The sequence below is a fragment of the Bacillus rossius genome, chromosome 8 (genome assembly GCF_032445375.1).
Source record: "Bacillus rossius redtenbacheri isolate Brsri chromosome 8, Brsri_v3, whole genome shotgun sequence".
NCBI lineage: Eukaryota > Metazoa > Arthropoda > Insecta > Phasmatodea > Bacillidae > Bacillus > Bacillus rossius.
In genome coordinates, this window is record NC_086336.1 from 38,731,108 (window position 1) to 38,755,336 (window position 24,229).

Below are 24,229 nucleotides of genomic sequence, written 5' to 3' on the forward strand. Positions count from 1 at the left end.
AAAATAGACAAGACATCTTTATAATTTAAAATTTAACTTATTTTTGAAACAATACAAAAATCCATAAATTTATTTCTACCCAATAAATTGTAGTCATGAAGCTGACGTGTTTATTTGCGTTTTCGTTGTGGAGTAATACACGACAGTTGTGACTGCTATATTTAGTTGAAATAATGCTGTCTTTCACAAATCAACTGAATCACTTTTTAAAATTTCTTGCTTTCTTCCTCATCTGAAGATTGGGTTTTAATTCACCCTTTTTTTTTCTCTCTCTCTAACAGAAATTTGCATCAAAGCAATTAGCATTTGTGACTGCAAAGATGACCTTGTGCTGTTTTGATGAGTTTCAATTGGCTGAATGTGCTCTTTACACAGGCATTACTTTGAGGGAGAATCAACATTGCTTTGTTAACTTGCAGAGTGTTTGAAAATGTGGTTTGCCATTTCTCTCACACTTGGACACTTTGTGCCAGAAAACATCAATAGTGTCTGTAGGCTGAATGTCTGATGCAGATAAAACCACGAGTGAAAAAGCAAAATACTCAGAATTCAAGGAATCGTATTCATAATTAGGAATGATATTTGGGAAAGGTTTGGCCAGATTTTCACTTTCACCTATTCTTAGAGCCCATGAAAAATGGTAAATAAAACTTCCTGATTTCGGTAAATAAATTTTAGGATTTCAGTGCTATATTTCGGTTTTAAAAAAAAAATGTATTTCTGTGGTGTATTTCGGTAAAAAAAAAAAATTGTTAAATGAGTGCATTTGTTCTACTAATTATTTAATTTCATGATGCACACACAAAGCTGTACATGATACTTGATACAGCAATCACTAGATTCCTGCGTAAGCCTTACAGAAGTGGAAATGTTATCTAGTAGATTATATACACATTACTTAAATATTACATCACAAATAGTGTCTAGAATTTTACAGTCTGTGTTTATGTATTCAAACATTTTGAGTATTAAATAGGCCTATGCTATGTTCCTGAACAAAACTTTATAGAATTAATTTTTTTCCTGTCAGGAGAATTGGCCACTTTGGCCAAATAGTTTAGTAGGGTTCCCTAAAAAATTATTTAGTTACAATGATTATAGTACATGTAAAATTTCAGGCTGAAAGGTTTTTTTTTAATTTATTATAATTTTGTTGTACTACACGTTCCGGCCTCTTTCCCATCAAATTGTGTTTATTAGGACGTTAGAACCTTAACACATTTCCTTGACTAACCTTTCATGTATTCATTTAACCATTCCCTCATAGCTGGGTGATCTAGCTTCTCTAGGGGAATATTTGCAGAACAAATGCATGCACTGTATAGCTTGCAAATTTGACTTTAATTTCCTTTGCTCGTGTATGGAGAACAATATTATCCTCGAGTGTCACATGCCTTTTGACTCCACAACCTGGTGGTGATGTTTGACTTTTTTTCTTCTCCAAATGAGATGCTCGCTGTTTGCAGTGTTTTTCACAAGTATCTTTCCTTTTCCAATCTACTACCGTATTGCAAAATTTACACATCATTATCTGCTTTTCTTTATTAAAAACAATGAATCCTTCATGCTTGTATTCTTTAGCTCGTTCAAACACTGATACGACCTTAGGCATTGTGAAGTATCAAGTAAACTTCAAACAAAACAAACCGCAACTACCTATTTTCATTCACATTTACCTATTTACATGGAACGTAGGATCTTTTCAAACCTCATTTGGTCATTTCATATGACGGCGTATTGCAACGTTAAAATCCCATAACCTCTCTGTTATTATTTACAAACAATACAACAACGGAACAGAGATAAGTATCTCTGCAACGGAAACGAATATGGCCAAACGGCTAACTTCATCCACATCCCGCTATGATCGCTGATAAATGGTTGCCGCTTTCAGGCCGAGTGTTTGGTCTTTATTTTGTTTCAACTTATCTATGGCGCATCTCATAATAAAGATGGCTTACGATGTTTTTGTTTACTAAACGAATACGTTTTGCGGCATAAGTATTATTGTGAAACTTAATATTCATATCGCGTTAAAATTCTGACATTTCGCGAAACAACAAGAATATCGTGAATAGTAATGAATTTCGTGGCATCTCAGGTTATTTCTTAGAAACGAAATACTGTAAAATCAAAATAGGCGTTTGGAAACACATTTGTAAGTGTTTAGAATTAAGTTCCAAAATCGTTAGTAAAATTTTGCGATTTCGTCATTAAGGAAATTCGAGTACCTCTACCTATTCTCAACACTCTTTCTTGGCTGGGTCAAAAACATCTATGTTTTGAAGAACATGATCATGTAGCGATACAGCTCTTTGGTTCCAGTTTCAATAAACTTCCTTATGTTATTGAAAAATTCCACTTGTTCGAATGAGGATATTTTGTTTTCTGCTAGGAATGTATGAGCTGAATGACCAATGAATAGGAAAGCATCAGACAGTTGATTTTGTTCGAAATTGATTCAGGTCAGATTACTTTACTGTACAACATCAAACTGAACAAACTGGCAATTGTTTGTCGCAGCAGTACACATATCAGTACAATTTGTGTAGGTTTTAATTTTGGAAAATTCATTTAACTTGGCAAATCTTGCAAGAACTGCTTGAAGGAAAAGAAAGTACAATTTGGCCGAACTTGAATGCATGTTGTTCTGATTCGTTGAACCAATTCCAAACTGATTTAAAAAAAATCAAAATATTCTGTCAAAGCTGGCCATTGCTCAAGTAGACAATTCACACACTGAAGCATGGCCAGCTATTTGGTGAAACATAGGCCCAAAATCTTATGTTGGTTTATCTCCAAAATCTGTTGTACATGTCTATATTCATTGTGTCGTATTACAAATGTTTTGAAGAAAGAATAAACATCTTGTGCACATATTAGGTTGTACCACACGTGCATGTGATGCAGCCAGATGTGCAACATAGTGCAATGAAGAAACCATATGTTCTCTTGCTGTCCCCTTACTCTTGAAAGCACAGTGTTGAACACCCCAATCACTGCATTTGCACAATCGGAAGACATGCTTAGACAATTCTTCCAAAGTATTTCATTTTCTTGAAATGAGCTGCTCACAATGTTAGATTTTCACCAGTTGCTTTGCTTTCAAAAACACTTTGTAGAAGGGTGTTTCTACTTGCTGCTCTGTGAGAAATGATAATCATTTGTCTATGAACTGTTATGTCAGACTCATCAATTAAAAGAGTAAAGAGTGAAGTTCTCATTTTGTTCACAATTTCTTCACAAGAGGATAATGCTGGCTGTTGTGCAATCAAAATTAAAGTTTTTTGTATGTCACTATCTGGTAACAAATTTGGCGCTAATTTAGGAAAGTTATCACTGAAACTTACTGACAGATTTTTTTTACTAACAAAATTTGCTTATTGTAACTCAGCATTAACCACACCATTACTTTCACTACTAAACTGGCCAGCGATGAACTCTGTTCTATGGTCCTTTGATTTCTTTTGTGGCATTCCATATTGCAGTGACATCACAGATCCTTAAGTCCACTGACAATGTTGAGTATCGAATTACACACAGTGCACTTTGCCTGGTAATCACTGCTCCCTGGCTTTATCCATTCTAGTTGGTTTTCCCATTCTAGTTTATACTTCTGCTTAAACTGAGCCCGATCTGGTGACACCTTATGTTTTTTGTTCATTATAACAAAGGCAGGAAATATTTTATACTAGTTCATATTGCCTATCCCCAGAAATTTTACGAAAGCAACACCACAATATCGTATGAAAATTCTGAAACAAAAGCAATAATCATAGATAAATGGATAAACATTTTTTCACAGGTATACTATGTTTTATCTCATAATCGTTGCACATTTTATGTTAAGGTTAATTTGTTTATAACTACAAAACCATTGCTTCAAAAATGCATTTAATCATAAAGAGTATACAAAAACACGCTAATCAATGAAAATTAATTAGTCATTCAACAAAAAATTTTGTTTACACTTAATTTCATACTTTAACCTGGCCTGAACCTTTGTGGAACTAACATAGCGTACCCATAACTATAGTCATCATACACACTAACCACGAAAAAGTGTGGGCTATTAAATGTAGTTTATTCGCCACATATTGAGTGCACTCTTTGCATGCAATCGGTGAGCTATTGATATTAGATGTGTGTATGCACTACACAGGCTCAACGTAACCAGCTGCGATTGTGCCGATACAACTATTGTGAACCGATACAGGATAAAATACATATTTGTTAAAAATAACCCAAAAGCATGCAATGCAAATGCTCATGTATTTTAGTTTCCGTTTACATACCTGCCAACTTTTACGTATTGTTCGTAAGTTTTACGGATTTTAATACTATTTTACGGTTTTACAGGCGTCTTTAATATCTTCCGGATTAATTTTTGCGTGGTGGTTTATTACCGTTCACTGTACCGGCCATGTATATCTGCCAACTTTTACTGTACCGGCCATGTTACCGACGCACCGACGGAAGGCGGAATGAAAACAAAACAAGAGATAGTTATTTGTATATGGTTTGGACTGGTTTTCCCCTTTTTTTCACTTAACGCAACGAAAAAGTGCTTCCTTAAATGGAGGAACGGACCACAATTGTGACGTCAGCCCTACCTCCTTGGTCTGTTCCTTGTTCCTTATATTATGTCCAAAATGGCTGACTATTGTTCGTAGTTCCAATGTAGTGCTGTGCAACAGTTTTTTTTTTTTTTTTCCGTTTGTATTTACGTGATGGGAACCATGAGTAAGCTAGCCAGAAAGAAATATATTCAGACTTACCGTGCTGCGTATAACAACGAATTCTCGTGTATTCTGAAATCGCAAAAAGGAGAAACTTTTGTGTTTTGCACAGTGTTCCGGTGTGATTTTAGTATTGCTCATGGAGGTAGGTCCGACATAACTACACACGTTAAGTGTCCTAAGCATAGGAAAAACGTGCTTTCTGAGGAAGAAAATAAGAATATTGATAGCTTTTTCACCACTAATGCACATACAGGGTTGGAAGTGACGAAAGCAGGCCCTGTTGATGTCAAGTGGGCTGAATTATCAAGAGTTCGTGGAGTAGATGGCTTCCTGAAGTATAACAGACTGTCAAATGCTATCAATTCTGTCAATCCCCCACAGTAATTCAGAATGTGAGCGCATTTTCAGTATGGTAAAATAAACAGAACCCAATTTAGGTCCTCCATGTCATCTAAAACTTTGCAGTCTATTTCTGTGTTAAAATCAAGGAATTGTGTTTGTTATGAACAAAGATTTACCTCAGATTTATTAGGTAAAGCAAAGAAGGCAACTACTGCACATTCTAAGTCTTAAAATTGCATCAAGGATGATAATCAGGAGATGACTGAAATATGTAACAAACATGTGATATAGCAAGGTATGTCTAAGTAATCTTGTTTAGTGAATACTATTGCTTTTGTTTTGTACTTGATCATTTTGCTTTTCATATGCATGCTGTGTAAATTGGCACATTCTGGATAGGTTTAGTTTCCCAGTACATTTACAATATTGACTGTATGAGGTTTTCATTCTAGGCCATTGATATGCCCTTCATGTCATTAGTAAATTAGCAGAAACCAAATGGAATAGAAAAATAGAAAATAATTGCACATAAAGCATGTAAAAAATTGCCGCATTTGATTTACGATACATTTTCCCAATTTAAAAGTTTTCTTGATGACCAAACTAAAAAGTTGGCAGGTATGCGTTTACAAAAGTAATTCAAAAGAAAGATAACCTAAGATGAACTGAAAAGGATTTATTTTTTTAAACTAGCAGTAATATAAATACAAAAAAAGTAATAGCTTGCTTATGTTTGCAGTCTTTAAAAATTTTACAATAAACAATTTACATTGGCTCATTATTAGGCCTGTGCGAATATTTGACATGGTATACCTCGTAAGTTTATCATATAAAAATGTTCACTGCTATTTAATCATTTGTTTAATATAAATGTTTATGGAACTTCATAATAAAAAACATGGATAATAAGTGATGTTTTAGCATGCCACAAATATAAAAAGTTTTAAGTTTATTTTATTGCTACTTCTTGCTAAACAATAACGGAATAAATCACGTAAGCAATTCAAACCACAGCATATTTGTCATTCCAAACTTGAAAACAAATTATTATTAGTAATTTTTTCGTCATACACATCAGAAATGGGTTGGGCGGCAGTCAATAACCACTGAACTTATCATAAAACATAGACACCCCATTAAGATGGGCATTAAAAGGAGTAATCATAGTTTCAGCTGCGCATAAATCAAAAGTCACAATCAACTAACATTATGTGATACAGTAGCAGCTTACTTGCTGTATATGTCTGTAACAAAATAGAAGTTGCGTCTCAAAAATATATATAAAAAACGTAAATAATGGTTTAAGATTCCAGGTGAAATTAGCAAAAATTGTTTTTATAACATTGCTGAAGTAAAATGGAATTTACCTGGCTGAAGTTAACAATGAAAAAATCTTGAATAACTAGGGTTTAAATATGTAAATATTAACTAATTCAATCACTAATTTGGGAATATAGCATTTTAAAAAAAGATTCAATTCTTCGTAAAATAGATTGCAATGGATTTCACGGTAATTTGCGGTTCGTGAAAATTTTCTGGATCATTATGCAGAGTAGCATTAACCTCAAATTATAATTGCATTAACATGCTATTGGAATTGGTCATTATAGTGAATAAATATTATCCAGATAACAGAAAAATGTTTTCATATTCTCCAATATGTCTTAAAAATAATGACAGGCCGATTCTTGAAATATTTTAATTCCAATTCCATTCCCGATTCTTAAATTAAAGGTTCTTTTCTTCTAATCCAATTCTGATTCCTTAAAGAAATTTTATGAAGACATTCAACAGAATAATATACAGAAAAATATTTTGTGAATTCAAAAATGTAATTGCATTAAGTTTCATTTTTCGTGCACAAATTAATATTATACTATTTGCTTACATAATTTAAAAATCCTGTTCATTACCTTTAGTTATTTCCACCTTGAATGTCTAGCATAAATTTTGCCTTTTAATTATATGCATTCAGTTAGACGAAACAAGTGATTGAACACTGCCTACAATCAAAGATGTCTTAAGATGTAAATTGGAAATAATGTTATAACTTAGAAAGTTTACAAATCATACACTGTCACATATTGACATATATTTATTTATTGTAAAAAAATGCTTGTATAGTTAGGTTAAGAATTTTATTTTCAATCTTAATTAAATACTGATCCAAAATAAATTACAGTAGAACCTCAGTTTTACAAATTGTTAGGTAACTGGACAAAAATTTGTAAAAAGCGGGAAAATGTGAAAAGAGGGAAATGTAAACATAAATTATTCTCACACTATGATTGAAAAAATAAGAAACAATTACACAACACAAATATAAATAAGTTAGTGATTATGTTTTTTATTTATTAACTAGAACTTCACTAGTCTGTTCTTGAGTAAGAAAGGGATGTACCTGTTAAAGCATCTCAAAATGTCCTTTCCCCCCCCCCCCCCCCCCCTTGCTTTTTTTTTTTTTTTTTTGTGAGATATTGTTAAGTACAGTAGAACCCTGTTATAATGTTTTTCAAGGGAGCACAAGAAAAAAACATTATAAGCAGGAAAACGTTATAAGCAGGAAATCTCAATTTAGAACTTAATGTTCGAGCTTTGTCCCATTGGACTCAGTATACTTGATACATGAATTTTATGAAACAAGCCAACAATTTTTAAACTTCGTCTTGTTCCCTGATTAAATTTTGTTTGTCTTTAAAGATACACTGCCACATTTTTTGTAAAATTGTCTCACGATTCATGATGACAACATTAAGAGTGAGAACGTCTACTCCTTCGCCACCTGAAAATAATTAATTTTGGGATTCCTACGTATGAATGAAAAAAAAAAATTATTTGTAAGCAATAGAAAATACTTTTAGTTATGCCCTCGCTCAATGGTTGGCAACTTAAATATCGTAGGACTATGTACGTGCATCTAATTACCCACTGAAATGGCAAGGAAGAGAAGAGTTGACTAAGGGTGCCAACTGATACGTAACTATGAACATTGTGTACCTTCAGTATATTGCATAAAATTGTATTCAAACAAACTTTGTGTATTGTATGGCAGTGATTGTAAACATAAACATACATAAAGGAAACTTTTTATCGTAAGTGTTGGAATAATTTGGTTTTAAAACATTTTTTCCCTATTTATTGAATATTAGAAAGCAAACATTATAAGCAGGAAATTACACTATTTATGAACGTTATATGCAGGAAATAAATACATTGTCCTTATGGGGGAAATATTGGGACTTTAAAAATATGACATTATAAGCAGGAAAACATTATATGCAGGAACATTATAACAGGGTTCTACTGTAATTTTATTTAGACTTTACAAATAATTGTGCCTTAACATTCAATTCATTTCATTTTTTTATTGGAAACAATTCTATTGAATAAACACAGCTAAGTGATTGTTTATGTAATAGAAAAAGTTACAAACATTTCCATAGCAATGTTTGGAAATTCAGTGCTGCCTAGTGTCTTTCAAAAATGATTCAAAAGTAAGAAAGGACAGAGAGAGATTTATTTTGTATACAACCGAGGCTTTTATATCTGCCAACATACCATTATAAGCAAAAAAAATCTGTTTAAGCAGAAGTATAAACTAGAATGGGAAAACCAACTAGAATTGATAAAGCCAGGGAGCAGTGATTACCAGGCAAAGTGCACTGTGTGTAATTCGATACTCAACATTGTCAGTGGACTTAAGGATCTGTGATGTCACTGCAATACGGAATGCCACAAAAGAAATCAAAGGACCATAGAACAGAGTTCATCGCTGGCCAGTTTAGTAGTGAAAGTAATGGTGTGATAAATGCTGAGTTACAATAAGCAAATTTTGTTTGTAAAAAAAATCTGTCAGTAAGTTTCAGTGATAACAAATAAGACACAGCGTAATGGGAGAAACGTGGTTATGTACTTTATTATCATCAGTCGGCTGGCTGACTTGCCCGCCCGGGCGTGACCAACTCACGTCGCGTACCTTTCCAAACCATCCTTTACTGACAGTGGAACCGATATTACTGTCCAGATCATTACATTTTAATTTTTTCAAAAATTAAAGTTCTTATCGTGTTTTTTTCGCATAATCGTCGCACATTTTATACTAAAATCAAGTTTCAAAAGTAGGGGTGGATTTTTATGTGAAATTTTTTTTTTGTTAGGTAAAGTTATTCATAAAAACAAAACCCATCCATGGAAAGTACGTTTACGTATTTAAAAAGTAGAGTATAAAAAAGCACGCCAAACAATTTTAATTAATAAGTCATGCAACATAAACCTTTCTTCAACTTTAAATAGAAAAACAAAATCTGTGACCCAAATGCCAGCCTGAACTATAGTAATAGTACACACCACGACAGAGTACGGGCCGTCAAAAGTAGGTAGTAAACTCGGCACAAGACAGAGAACACGTGTTGTATGCGATCGTGAGATATCACTAAGGATGGGAAAAAATGGTGTAACGATTTTTCCGCGAAAAAAACGTGAAAAAAGATTTTTATAACTATAAAACGTGAAATTCTGAAAATCTCCGTTGAAATATGAATTATTTGCGACTTTATAAAAGATTATGTGCGCGATGTCACAAAATACAATATTCACACATTAGGTTGGAAATACCACTTTTTAAAACATCTTAGCTGCCTTTTAGTGTCTTCCATTTGCCAGAAACATTACGCCTATCAATTCAGAAAATTACCCATTGCAGTACTTATTCAGCCGGCAGCCTGCATATTTACACACAGCAGTCCTTACTCCTTCCCCTTCGCTTTACAATAGAATACAACATAATTTATCCGTTTATTAAATTTTTCATTGCTTTACTCCGCTGCTTAATTAGTTCTTTTCGAATACCTGGTACCGAAAAAATGTTATATAATGTTTTTGTAAACATTTATTACGCCATCCTGAATTCTGAACTCAATATTCGTTTGTTTTCGTTGACGCCAGATTTCAACGGAAGACAATTGAATGCGCTAGTAGCAGCGAGCACAGCGATAGTACACGTACCAACGTACCAATTTTTCGTTAGCAAAACAACGCGTGACGTGTGTTATCTTTCGGGATACCTAGTTAATTTGCAGTGTTCATTAATATTCTATACTTTTGCAAATGTTTACACGGGCAGGCAGTTTAAGTAAAACCAGAATCCTTGTAGGTTTAGACTTATTTACTGCTAGGCCCAATATAGCGATGCCAAAATTTAAAGCATCTTGCTTATCGCGGACGACGGAATTTAAACCGGAAGGGCTGTACGTTTCCAACAACATTTTGTTCTGCAAATGGTGCAATTGCCGAGTTGATTACGAGAGAAGGGACACTGTTGTCAAACATGTTGCTAGTAAGCATCATATGAAAGTGAGGTTAGATGCAGAGGGCACAAGCAGTGGCAGCAAACGTCTTGCAACACTAGAAGTCGCAAAAGTCGGGGAAAAAGTAAGAAAGGACTGAGAGAGATTGATTTTGTATACAACCGAGGCTTTTATATCTGCCAACATACCACTCCAGAAATTAGACAACACCCAATTACGTGGTTGGATTAATAAAAATGTAAAGGATGGGGGAGATATTCCTACAGCCAGTTCCCTTAGGAGAACATATGTTCCAAAATTGGGGGAGAAAGTGGAAGCACAGTTAAAAGATGAATTTGAAAGGGTCAATATATGTCTGCTATGTGATGAAACTACGGATAAAGGAGGGGCATGTGTTTTCAACATCCTTTTCAAAAAATTAGAACCTGCTAGTAGCCAAAACACAAAGTTAGTGGCATCCATTGTTCTTGATGCAGCAAACCATGCAACATGTTCTAAAGCAGTTCTGGACACATTGAACAAGTACAACATTGATTACAATTCAGTGAAAGCCATAGTAAGTGATTCTGCTCCTTACATGAACAAGTGTTTCACCACACTGAGTGGATTGTAGGTAGAAGCTGTTTATGTGCAGTGTTGGGCACATAAGTTGCATATTTAGTAGGCAACACCTTCCAAAGTACACTGCCGCTTCTTAACAAGGCAGTATCTAAGGTTAAGAAGGCATTTCTTAACAGCAGAAGGAGAAGAAACCTCTACTTGGTATTCTTGTCAGAAATATATGGAACATCCAGTGGCAAAGTCAGGGCTTTTCATGAACCAGTTTTGACAAGATGGAATTCTTGGTTCCATTCTGTCACTTACCTTTCTGAGTACTTTGATAACATAGTGGAATATTTTGAAAACATTGATGGCAGCTTGGAATCGGAGAATAGTGGCATAAGCTGGTTAAAGGACCGCACTGCTGCAGAGGTGGTTCAAATAAAAATTGAAGCTGAATTTGTTTCAGTCCACTGCAGACAACTGTCTGAACTAATCACATTCCTGGAAGGTTCTGCTTACACAACATCACACATATTTATCTGTAAACTTGATGATTTGGTGAGCAAAATGCAGCTGTTAAGTGTAGGGCAAGTTGAGCAGTTTGGTGAATGTATTGTCCGTTTATTGAAGAGTCTTTCACTTAAGCTTAAGGCGGAACAAGTATCCTTTCTGAAAGCAGCAGGAAATTTTTTTTCAAGCATGTGTTCATTACTGAATCCTAGAAAAATAACTCAGCAAACTCCTTCCAATGAAATGTTGCAAAGTTATATGCACAACATTCCTGTCATCAAGCAAATGGAACTGCAGACATTTTTAGAAGGATACCATGCCATGAAGAATGTAATTGTGGAAGAGCTGGGAAGACCATATTGTTCGGACATAGACATGGTAACCCTTATGTGCTCTCTGAAAACAGACCACCCACATTTTGCTTCAGTTTGTTTGAAGGCTTTGTGGCTGCCTACAAGCAAAGGTCCTTCTCACATTATTCACTCGTAGTAAGTGACCGGCGCCGCAGGCTGTTACCAGAAAATGCTGAAATTCGGACAATGATTAATTTCAACTAGACCTGAAGTGTGTAGCGTTAACATGACTAAAGTTTAACCACTTTTATTGTAACAAAACTTTTGTACATACAGCATTCATTTCTTAATTTTTAATTGTTCGTAATCAGAATAATAGAAACGTAAGAGTGCACAAATAAATTTTGTTCTAAATTTGTGATCAGTACGGTGCTTTAAACTTTTGAAGAAAATGTCGTAAGTACCAGTAATAAAAACTTTTATTTTTTTAAAATATAATTTTAAAAAATGTTTTCCTATAAAAACACAAAACACCGCAATTGCTGATTATTGAAACGAAATTGGCACAAAAATAACACAGCTTTTTCCCATCACTAGATATCACCATCGATATTCAACTACATATGCATGCTCTATATAGGAAGCAACATAACCAAACATGAATGATGCCAACTAGCGCTGGCTACAATTTTATAAACGGTACACCACAGCGTTGCAGACTAATATAGGTTATAAAGTTTAAAAACGTCTTTAAAAGAAAATTGTGTGCACAGTTGACTTGCTTAAGACTTAAGTGTGACCAACATAAGAGTTACCTTCATGACAATCTGCACACCGTAATACTTCTAGTTTTGTCTCAAATACTTGAAAACTATGGATTATGAGTGATCAAGCACGCACAGTTACCGACAGCTGAATGGGCAGACGTTGCGTTCATTTGTGTGGATTCCCTGCCACTGGCTAGACTTGAGTTCATGGCCCGGTTTGTTGCCAGGTGACAACGGTACAGCACGGCGGCATACGCACAGACGTAAAAACATTTGGTCCTTTACACTCCATAATCGCTATTTAACTTGCCATAACTGATGTTTGTATAACAGCCAATAACCTGCGCGCGCATATCTTCCCCCCCCCCCCCCCCCCCCCCCCTTGTTTGGCTAATTATATCCCATGGCACATCTGTTGTTTACAGAAGTTGAAACAGACTTTGTGGCGTTGTGCCAGACTTTTTTTTTGCCTGCGGAGATTTCACGCTAACTGAAATTTACTGACGTGCTATTCAAGACCGGGACAGTAAAATTAACATCGCACTAAATGAATCGGTGCAATCTGAAGACATGCTAAGTGAGGGATAAGTGTACTGTAAATTTATTTTAACAGGAGTAGTGTCTTGATTAATTTCGCAGTCAGCAAGCACACTTGCATGAGTGAAAAACTAATTATTTTGATTTGCAAACACTCTTGTGGAAAACAATATTGATTAGAGCACTGTCTTCCTGGAAAGAATTAAGGTGTTACTTTGAGAGGTGATATATAACAAATACACTTCAGAAAAGTAGGAAATTATTATGCAACGTAAGAAAATTTATTTAAGATAAAGGAAATTTCTTCCCATATTGCATAAAAGTGCCAACTAACATTAAAAACACTGTGCTCTTCTCATGCTTCTTTAAGTGTCAATAAAATGGGATATAATAAAAAAATTACTATATATTATTATTTTGATATCTCTCTAATTCAAGCCTATCCTAATAACATGCCAATTATTTAAGCGAATGATGGAAGCTAAGTTGCCATAGGTGGTATCCTGTTCAGAATTGTTTATAGCAATAACCATACAGCTAACGCTTCAAGATAAAAATTCAATATTCAAATACGTTATTATTGAGGCAATATTCAAATACGTTATTATTGAGGAAAAAGATGCTGTTAAATAGTGATGGGTTGATTCTGATTCTGGAATCTGTTGGTTCCGCGGATTCCACTAGAATCGTAGGATTCAGTAAACAATGGGTTAGGGAATCGAACGCGACAATTTTTTTTACATTGCTTTTGTAAATTTGCAAAATACATTTTCTACACAACGTAAGAAAATATAAAGAAGTTGGAAGTTTATTTATAAATTTTAACGTACAGTAGAATCTCATTTTTACATAACCAAGATTTATGAATTACAGTGATGATTTTTTTTTTTTTTACTTGAATCAGCTTTTTATCTATAGCATAAATGCTGACGATCGGGGCTTCGCCCCCTTAAGCCTAGTCAGACTCCGGTACTTTTGCTTTCCCATCTCGCACCTAACCACTCCTTTGTGGCATTAGTACTGCCGGTATGTATGCAGACGTGTGTTTAAATAGTGGGATCTAAATAAATCTGGACATGAAAGTTAAATTGTCTCTTTTTTTTATTTGCTAGTCCACATGTGAACACCTACAGAACGGCGGCATGTGGGATGCCCGATGCCCTAAGAGACCACTGCGTTTATTACTATAGCGTGCCAGACGCTCAGTGAAGGCCAAAGTGGTACTTGAAACTAAGAGGGTCTGAATCTCGCTCCCACATGGGCTACATCATACGTCCATGTGCCCTTTCCAAACCGTGGCACCAATTTTTACTATGAAACCACCCTACAAGCAGGCCCTCACTTGGCCTTCCCACAAAAGGACTAATTAATGACAATTTGCCCCAGGTCAACCTAACATCAATGCGTTACCTACTTTCCCACTATAAGTGAAAGCATTTCCTGCAACTTACATTGCAAAAGCACTGCATTTAATAGTAAACAAATAGAAAAGTTTAGGTGGAACAATTAAAAGTTAAAAGAAAATGTGAATTTTACTTATTAAATGTTACTGCTTGTGATCACTGTAGCTTCGTTTGCCATTGTAAACAAACCTACTTTTTTTTTGTGCCACCTGCCACGGTAAATCATATGCCAATGAATAAAAATCTTGGTGAAGTAAACGTGAAAATCAAAGTTCAGTTTCATTTCTTTCCCCTATAAACTTTAATGAATTGTATTTTGCATGAAATAAGTTTTAATGTGGTTTTGAAAAAAAATAAATGTTAAAATAAGTCTTAAAACAAATTAACCAAATTGCTGTAAATATGTCATCCTTGTGTATGTTCAGCGAAGCTAGTTTACATTATAATCACAGAATTTTGCGACTTCTAGTGTTGCAAGACGTTTGCTGCCACTGCTTGTGCCCTCTGCATCTAACCTCACTTTCATATGATGCTTACTAGCAACATGTTTGACAACAGTGTCCCTTCTCTCGTAATCAACTCGGCAATTGCACCATTTGCAGAACAAAATGTTGTTGGGAACGTACAGCCCTTCCGGTTTAAATTCCGTCGTCCGCGATAAGCAAGATGCTTTAAATTTTGGCATCGCTATATTGGGCCTAGCAGTAAATAAGTCTAAACCTACAAGGATTCTGGTTTTACTCAGGGACCGGAAAGTTACTTTTAAAAAGTAACTCAGTTACAGTTACAAATACTCCATTGGAAATGTAACCCTGTTACAACTACAAGTTACACTACTGAAAATAAACCAGTTACAGTTACAGTTCTGAGAAAAGTAACTGTAAGTTACTTTAACAGTTACTTTGTGAAAAACTAAAAATGTGATACGTAAAATTGTTATAATTAAAAGCTAATAAAACATATTGTGATTAGTAAAGATATATGTTTCTTTCAACTGAAAAAATTTAAATAGGTCTTAAATTACATTGAGTAATTAGTTCACACTACAAAATTGTTCGCAGCACCACACAATAAGCACTTCACAATAAGGTTATTTTTATTACTCGACCGAACTTCGAAAAAATTAGAATATGAAGGCCACGGCAACGAAAATTCTGGACTGCTTTCTGGGCTTCTCGCTTCATTAGATTATGTCATTGCTTTCGCGCATGTGCACAGGTAGGTTAATTAATTAAACAGCACAGCAGTAAACCCGCATGTAGCAAATATTAAATAAATGACAATAAAAATACGAGCGCAGGCTAGCCAACAGCAGTTTTACAAGTACAAGCAATAACATTGCAAATAGTATGCTTGTCGGGATTTTCGTTCTGGGATTGAAAAAATCAACAAATCGTTGTTCGTTCAATAAGAAATACATTTAAAAAATGTAACGCAAGAAGTAACGACAATTATCGTTACTTTAAGGCAGAAAAATGTAATTCAGTTACAGTTACAGTTACTGAAAACTTAATATATTGCGTTACCACGATCGTTACCATAAAAAGTAACTGTTACAAATAACGCCGTTACTAGTAGCGCGTTACTTCCAGTCCCTGGTTTTACTTAAACTGCCTGCCCGTGTAAACATTTGCAAAAGTATAGAATATTAATGAACACTGCAAATTAACTAGGTATCCCGAAAGATAACACACGTCACGCGTTGTTTTGCTAACGAAAAATTGGTACGTTGGTACGTGTACTATCGCTGTGCTCGCTGCTACTAGCGCATTCAATTGTCTTCCGTTGAAATCTGGCGTCAACGAAAACAAACGAATATTGAGTTCAGAATTCAGGATGGCGTAATAAATGTTTACAAAAACATTATATAACATTTTTTCGGTACCAGGTATTCGAAAAGAACTAATTAAGCAGCGGAGTAAAGCAATGAAAAATTTAATAAACGGATAAATTATGTTGTATTCTATTGTAAAGCGAAGGGGAAGGAGTAAGGACTGCTGTGTGTAAATATGCAGGCTGCCGGCTGAATAAGTACTGCAATGGGTAATTTTCTGAATTGATAGGCGTAATGTTTCTGGCAAATGGAAGACACTAAAAGGCAGCTAAGATGTTTTAAAAAGTGGTATTTCCAACCTAATGTGTGAATATTGTATTTTGTGACATCGCGCACATAATCTTTTATAAAGTCGCAAATAATTCATATTTCAACGGAGATTTTCAGAATTTCACGTTTTATAGTTATAAAAATCTTTTTTCACGTTTTTTTCGCGGAAATTCGCGGAAAAATCGTTACACCATTTTTTCCCATCCTTAGTGATATCTCACGATCGCATACAACACGTGCTCTCTGTCTTGTGCCGAGTTTACTACCTACTTTTGACGGCCCGTACTCTGTCGTGGTGTGTACTATTACTATAGTTCAGGCTGGCATTTGGGTCACAGATTTTGTTTTTCTATTTAAAGTTGAAGAAAGGTTTATGTTGCATGACTTATTAATTAAAATTGTTTGGCGTGCTTTTTTATACTCTACTTTTTAAATACGTAAACGTACTTTCCATGGATGGGTTTTGTTTTTATGAATAACTTTACCTAACAAAAAAAAATTTCACATAAAAATCCACCCCTACTTTTGAAACTTGATTTTAGTATAAAATGTGCGACGATTATGCGAAAAAAACACGATAAGAACTTTAATTTTTGAAAAAATTAAAATGTAATGATCTGGACAGTAATATCGGTTCCACTGTCAGTAAAGGATGGTTTGGAAAGGTACGCGACGTGAGTTGGTCACGCCCGGGCGGGCAAGTCAGCCAGCCGACTGATGATAAAGTACATAACCACGTTTCTCCCGTTACGCTGTGTCTTATTTGTCATACAAAGTGCGATGGGAGTTATATAAAGATTAATGTTGTGGCAATTAATCGTTGAGTGTTATTCTACGCTTTTAATTACGTAAAGTATATTTTCGTACACAGTTTTGGAACACATTAAATAAATTAGTCTTGCTATTTATGGAAACTAATGCTTCAGAATACGCAATTTCAAATAACATGAGAATTTTTAGGAAAGAATTAGTCATGCTAAGTGAGGGATAGGTGTACACCAATCCCTTACTTAGCACATCTTCAGATTACACAAATTCAATTAGCATTATGTTAATTTTACTGCCCTAGACTTGAATAGCATGTCAGTAAATATCAGTTAAGCGAAATTCCTACAGGCAAAAAAAAGTCCTGCATGATGCCACAAAATCTGCTTCTGTTCAGTATACAACAGATGTACCGTTGCATACTGTTAGCTATATGAGGGGGGAAGAGATGCGTGCACAGGTCTGACTATGCTATCGGCTGTTGTTCAAACATCAACTATGGCAAGTTCAGTTTCGACTAGGGAGTATAAAGGACCAAATGTTTTTACGTCTGCTTATATGCCGCTGGGCTGTACCATTGTCACCAAGTCACAGAACAGGCATGATATACGTCAATCCAGCCACTGGCAGTGAACTTGCACTCACAAACACAAAGCAATTTCTGGCTGTAACTGTATGAATGGTGCAATGAAAAAGAATTCACCTATCTCCCGTTACGCAGTGTAATATTGGTCATACAAACTATTCAATGATAGGCGTATAAAAATAAATGGTGTGACACATTTTGGAAAACATTAAGTAAAAAGTCTGACTATTTATGGAGACTAATTATTCAGAATATGCAATTTTGAATAACATGAACATTTTTAGGAATGCATTTGTCATGCTAAGTGAAGGATTGGTGTACTGATATGTGTCTAAATACATTTTAATTACATTTAAATAAATTTTGAGTAACATTTTGAGAATAACTACCTAACATTAAATTTTAAAAAATCACGGACAGCATTGTTTACATAATTCCTAAGAGACTCTTTCAACATTTTTGAGTTACAAAATAATAATGTTATTAATATAGTAGATACATTTAAATTCTAATGAGATTTTATAAATCATTAACTAAATGTTTTCTATTATTAGAACATAATTCCTGACACTTTTATTTAATAAATCTGGGTTTGTCATGATTTGCCATTAGCGCATCCTAGTAGGCATGAGATAAACTAGCCCTGAAAGCTTCTGGCTTTTCTCTCCAGAACTGCTGCTGTCACAGAGATGCCAAGTACTACAGATTTTCCGTAGTTTCTACGATTTTCGTTACTTGACTACGGCAATACAGATGGTAGGTTAAAACTACGGATTTAATGCATTTTATGGTTTTTTGGTTTGTTTACATCACGTCGCAGCAATATGCGGTATGTTGTGTTCATGGTTCCATAGATTATATGCATGTGTGATGTCACACTTGTGAATTAAATGCCCTAGACTCACGTTTCGTAACATTTTATTTTCAAGTTTCCAGTAATGACTCAATATATCTATGCCGTTTCGTTTTGCTTTGTTATTTTCCGGTGTGTCGGTTATGTGTGTTGATTCCGTGTGTATGCTACACTACATTTGGCGTGTTAATTGTGATATAATGACAGAAAATGTCAAAACGTAAAAGTTCTATCACTGAAAATATGTGCGAGCCTTCAAGTTCGAAGAAATATAGCGGGCTACCGAATCAGCAGTATCGGAGATCTTACACGGATTTATGGCCGTGTTTTGATTGTTTTATGTGTTTAGCAGACATTATTTCTTCAAATACGGTATCAACCCTCCCCAGTCTCCTATTTCAGAAAATAATATTGGTATTTCTACCAGGAAAATGGTTTAAATAGCGCCATTTTGCACTTACTAAACAAAATTTTACCGGGGGAGGGCCCCCCCCCCCCCCCCCTTCTTTTTCATTCTTTATTATGCCAAATGTTACTCACTACTGACAGGCACTCCACAAGGTTGGCATCTCTGCTGTCATATGAGATGGAATAATATAAACATTGAGAAAAAAAATTTTATTCATCATATCAATTTTTTTGCATTGTATTTAATGCTACACAAGTGCTGTTGCCATTGTGCATGTATGGAAATAGAAATTTGCGTAAAAGAAAAGAGTGCTACTTCAAATAATGCCGTAATTACTTCAAAACTGCACAAATAGAGTAGCGTTTCTATGAAGGGCTGGTGTATACAGCTGAATAGTAGACCAATTTCAAACATTTTAACTGCTATCATACTACAGTAGAACCCTGTTATAATGAATCTGAAGGGAGTAGTTTATATGTTCACTATAGAGGGGAAACTTTATATCTGGGAAAACTTTTATATTGGCAATACATACTCAAAAGCATAATCTTAACTACACATAGGCCTAAGCCAAGAAAAGAACGAATGAAAATACTCAAAGCAACAGTTTTATGAGCAAATGCAGATATTATTTTTAATACTTTACACATGTACAAACTTTCTATTAATGGTTCTTCGACATCGGCGTATTTTCCTTTTTTCAGGCGTTTAATACTCTGTGACGTATTCGCAGCTTGAGAAAGAAGATTGTTCAGCTTGTTTAATATTGTATTTAATGTGGATGTTGCAATTCCCAGTTCCTTTGATATTAACACGTGCGGGACAGTGGGGTTGGAATCTACCTTTTTAATAATGTCCACTTTATCTCGCACAGATAATGCCTTACGTTTTTTAACGCGTTTTTCACACATTTTATGTACGTATTTCTTATTGAAGCACATTTGCAGCTTAATAACACGAAATTCTTTTTACCGTCAAAAGTAAATAAACGAAAAATAACGAGTCTGGCGCATCAAAGATCACTACGTATCATTTAGTATCGCAGTTGCTAAAGCTGGAACGAAAATTTCTTACTTTCTATGGAAAAATTTAGTCCACAGAGTTCTATCTAGTGGTAGTCTTAAAAACCTTACTCGATCAAAATGTCCGAAACGTGAACGATAAAAATGAGACGTAAAAATATTGAATTTGCTGCTATAATGTACATACGTATTTGTGTGGCGGTAATTTATGTTTAATTTTGATAACTTATTAAATGTACACGCGTTCGCCCATTCTTTAACTATGCAGGGAAAACTATTTTTTATTTTCACCAAACTGAGCACCATTTCTGGCTACACGTAGCCTACCGAGGCCACTCGATTACGACTTGTTTATATTATGAACAGTGGACAATGAAGTAGCATATTGGGGAGAAAAACGTTAATGTGATCCAGAATAGACGTTTTGTGAAAATACTTGTAATTATATGAAAATATTTGAGATAAATGTGCATTATGTCGGCAAAATTGGTAAATATTTACTTGGGCGGTATTTCCGAAAAAAAATGTTAAAAATCCGAAAATACCTTTATTTTATGCTCTTCAACTTCCTCTTTTCATTCAAAGTGGCGGAGGTAAGAAATTCCAAATACTTTAGGAGATATCGAATTTTTAAATTTCATCATATGTAGTTGAGCGGTATTTGCAAAAAAAAATGTTAAAAATCCGAAAATACCTTTATCATATGCTCTTCAACTTCCTCTTTTCATTAAAAGCGGCGGAGATAAGAAATTCCAAATACTTTAGGAGATATCGAATTTTTTATTTTTGCAATACAAGACCTGTGGAAACATTCGAGCGGCGCCATTTTTGTTATTTTTCCGTGTTCGTGTATACGTGAATCGTGAATGCGTAATTAATAAAATGGTTGATTAGGTCAGGTCAGTTACATTATTAATACTTTCAAACAAAGCCGACATTAAAAATTATTTTGTGAATTAATTTTAATGGCTGTTTAGTTTTAAAATATTTATAATGTAACTGACCTGACCAAACAAACCCGGACAGAGGGTGAACAGTAAACTAAAATGGTCGATTAGATCAGGTCAGTTACATTATAAATACTTTCAAACTAAGGTGATATTAAAAATAATGTGAATTAATTTTAATTATTCTTTAGTTTTAATTATTTATAATGTAACTGACCTTACCTAACAAACCCGTAACAAAGGATGTACAGTAACAACTCACGTAAATTATTTTGTTACTTATTACTTGCGCAACAATATCAAAATAACAAATAAGACTTTAAAATTAGAAACGTTAAAAACTCACCTAAGTTGGAGGCGGTAATTAAACACCGTTTTAAACAATAATTGAACTAAATAATCACGTATTAGTTCATTTGAATTCTGGCCTATCACGAACAATCACGTGACATCATTATCCAATAAAAAAAAACACAGATACTCGTACGTAAACAAGAAACAATGGTGCACCCACGCCACAGGAATGCGCTGGTTTTGTGCTGAAATTTAAAAATTCGATATCTCCTAAAGTATTTAGAATTTCTAATCTCCGCCGCTTTTAATGAAAAGAGGAGGTTGAAGAGCATATAATAAAGGTATTTTCGGATTTTTAACATTTTTTTTCGCAAATACCGCTCAACTACATATGAAGAAATTTAAAAATTCGTTATCTCCTAAAGTATTTCGAATTTCTAATCTCCGCCGCTTTTAATGAAAAGAGGAAGTTGAAGAGCATAAAATAAAGGTATTTTCGGATTTTTAACATTTTTTTTCGGAAATACCGCCCAAGTAAATAAATACCGCAAAATTTGTTCGTGGTACACGGGAAAACGTATCAACATTGACAAAAGTTGTGCGCTATATCCAATAAATTAATACATAACCTCACATCATTTTGCCGGGACCGAGACGGAAATTCACTATAAACGGGAATTCATTATAGGCGGGTTCACTATAAACGGGTTCTACTGTAATAGGCAATAATAAAAATAAGTTACTTAAAAAGTTTTAAAAATTAAATAATAAAATGATGGTAAAAACATGTAATTTTGGTTCATTAACCACAGCTTTGTTGACAGTCTTTAAAATGTTAAATTATTCATTTTTTTAGTATTAACATTTGGTCACTGCTTGATTTTGTTAATGAATTTGAAGAATAGTTTTCAGCATCCCATGTTGACTTTTTTTTTGTGTGTGTATATGTTAGTTTCTTTTAAGTGGCTGTAGTGAAGCTTTCTCATTGTGTTGTGTAAGTATTATGCTAATTATTAATATTACTTTTTATTTGGTTTTATAGAAAGCTGCAGAAGCACGCAAAAAGCGAATAGGCGGATCTGATGATGAGTTCACGTTGGAGGATTTCATTTCACAGGAGACTGGCAGTTATGGTAAGTAGAGTACAGTGAAAGGTCTTAAAACTAGCATTTTATGGCTTTATCCTTAATCTGGCACCAATTGAATCACTTGAATTCATATTTTTATAGAGTAATATTTAACACATTGTAAAATAAATTTTTTTCCAGTTGATATTAATTATAACTTTTATATTCTTTATATGTATATATATATATTTTTTTTTTTTCTGGGTTTTGATTATACAAACTATTGTAATGACCACTGTATTTTTAAGTGAGGTTTGTGACTTTTTCCACAGGTGACATGCTTGGCAAGGAAATGAAAGTGCGGACACGAGAACAGGAAGAGAATGACATTAAGGAAGTGCGAGAGAAGGTGAAGGATAAGGATGATGAGGGAGCAGAAAAAGCTGAGGGTGAGGGTGAGGGAGATAAAACAGCAGAAAATAATACTGCTGAATCCAAGCCAGAGGATGGTCAGGAGGCCACAGAAGAGCGACCGACCGCACAAGGGACTAACGCTTCTGCACCTGGAAATGCCCGCTATCGTATTCCTAAGTACAATCCTGACACGCCAGTAGGTAGGTGCAAGACTCCTGCTTCTTCTTCTTCTTTTTTCCTTTCTTTCTTTCTTTGTGGGAGTTGTATGTCTAGGAGCTGGTTTGAAGATATAGTTTTTTTGTTAAAGGTCAACAGCTCCTGAAGGAACTGACAGGTCATCTGTGCCGAGCTTGCCAGCGTTTCTTCCGTTCTCAGGATGATGCTCTTACCCACTGTCGTACTTTAGGACATTACAATAATTTCATTGCTCTTTTGAAGACCCAGGTATGGCCGCCATTTAATTCTTTAAGGATAATTTAGTTAATGTGCTACATGTTTAATGTTAAGATATGCTTCCCCACTACTCTGGGAAGAGGGTGATGAGGGGTTGAGATGCTCGTGTGGGTCTTGGTGTCACCTTGCCACAAACAAGTCTAGTCTTTGAGGCACGGGCAAGTCGTGAGAGGCACACTCGAGTGCAGGTGACACAACGGAGTGTCTTGCAGGGGTATTATTACCCTGCCAGGGGTTGCCCGCCAGAGTATGCACAAAGCTTCAGTCAGAACTGAATGTGGCCCCCTTGACACACGCTGACAGCTGCCCATATAGTGCCAACTGAAATAACAACACAAGACAGATTGGGAAATGGACTGCCTACGACAATCTTGTAGTCATCCGGTTGTGCCAGCTGCGTAATAACGCAGAGGCGCGTCTTTACAGACAGGTTGGACACGTCCGGAAATGAATGGTTGGCAGCAGGTAACTTTCAATGACAGTCACGACACGTCCGAAAACAGATGGTCGAGATAGGGCAATCTTAAAATAACGTTAGAATCTGTGGCAGACAGTTGGCGGCAGCGGGCAGGCTCTTGTAGCTGAAGGTAACAGGTCTTGAAATGCAGGCAGTTCTGGCAAGTATAGGATGAAACAAGCCAAGATGTAAAGTTCCAAGGCGATAAGGCAGGTCAATGGTTAGGCAGCACACAGCTGCTGTGCCATCTTTTATCACAAATTTGAGGTGAGGAGGAGTAACGAGCGTGGTGCTGATTGGTAGAGCATGTTGTGTAGGTGCTCTTCCCTTGTGCAGTAAGGTGACTCTGTAGTCCGTGCAGCAGCACTGGGCCGGGCATGTTTTTGGAATGGTGAACGTTCAGCAGCATGCACCC

The 24,229-nt window shown here is 35.1% G+C and overlaps 1 protein-coding gene across 2 annotated transcripts in view; it reads left to right on the plus strand.

Moving 5' to 3' along the window:
• The window catches only part of LOC134534762 (zinc finger protein on ecdysone puffs), a 66,954-nt gene that overhangs the window by 36,604 nt on the left and 6,121 nt on the right, over window positions 1-24,229 (plus strand). For both annotated transcript variants that reach the window (XM_063373301.1, XM_063373302.1), the window contains exons 10-12: window positions 22,466-22,556; window positions 22,823-23,104; window positions 23,212-23,348. In XM_063373301.1, the coding sequence (XP_063229371.1) occupies window positions 22,466-22,556; window positions 22,823-23,104; window positions 23,212-23,348 (510 nt within the window). The remainder of the gene's footprint in view (window positions 1-22,465; window positions 22,557-22,822; window positions 23,105-23,211; window positions 23,349-24,229) is intronic.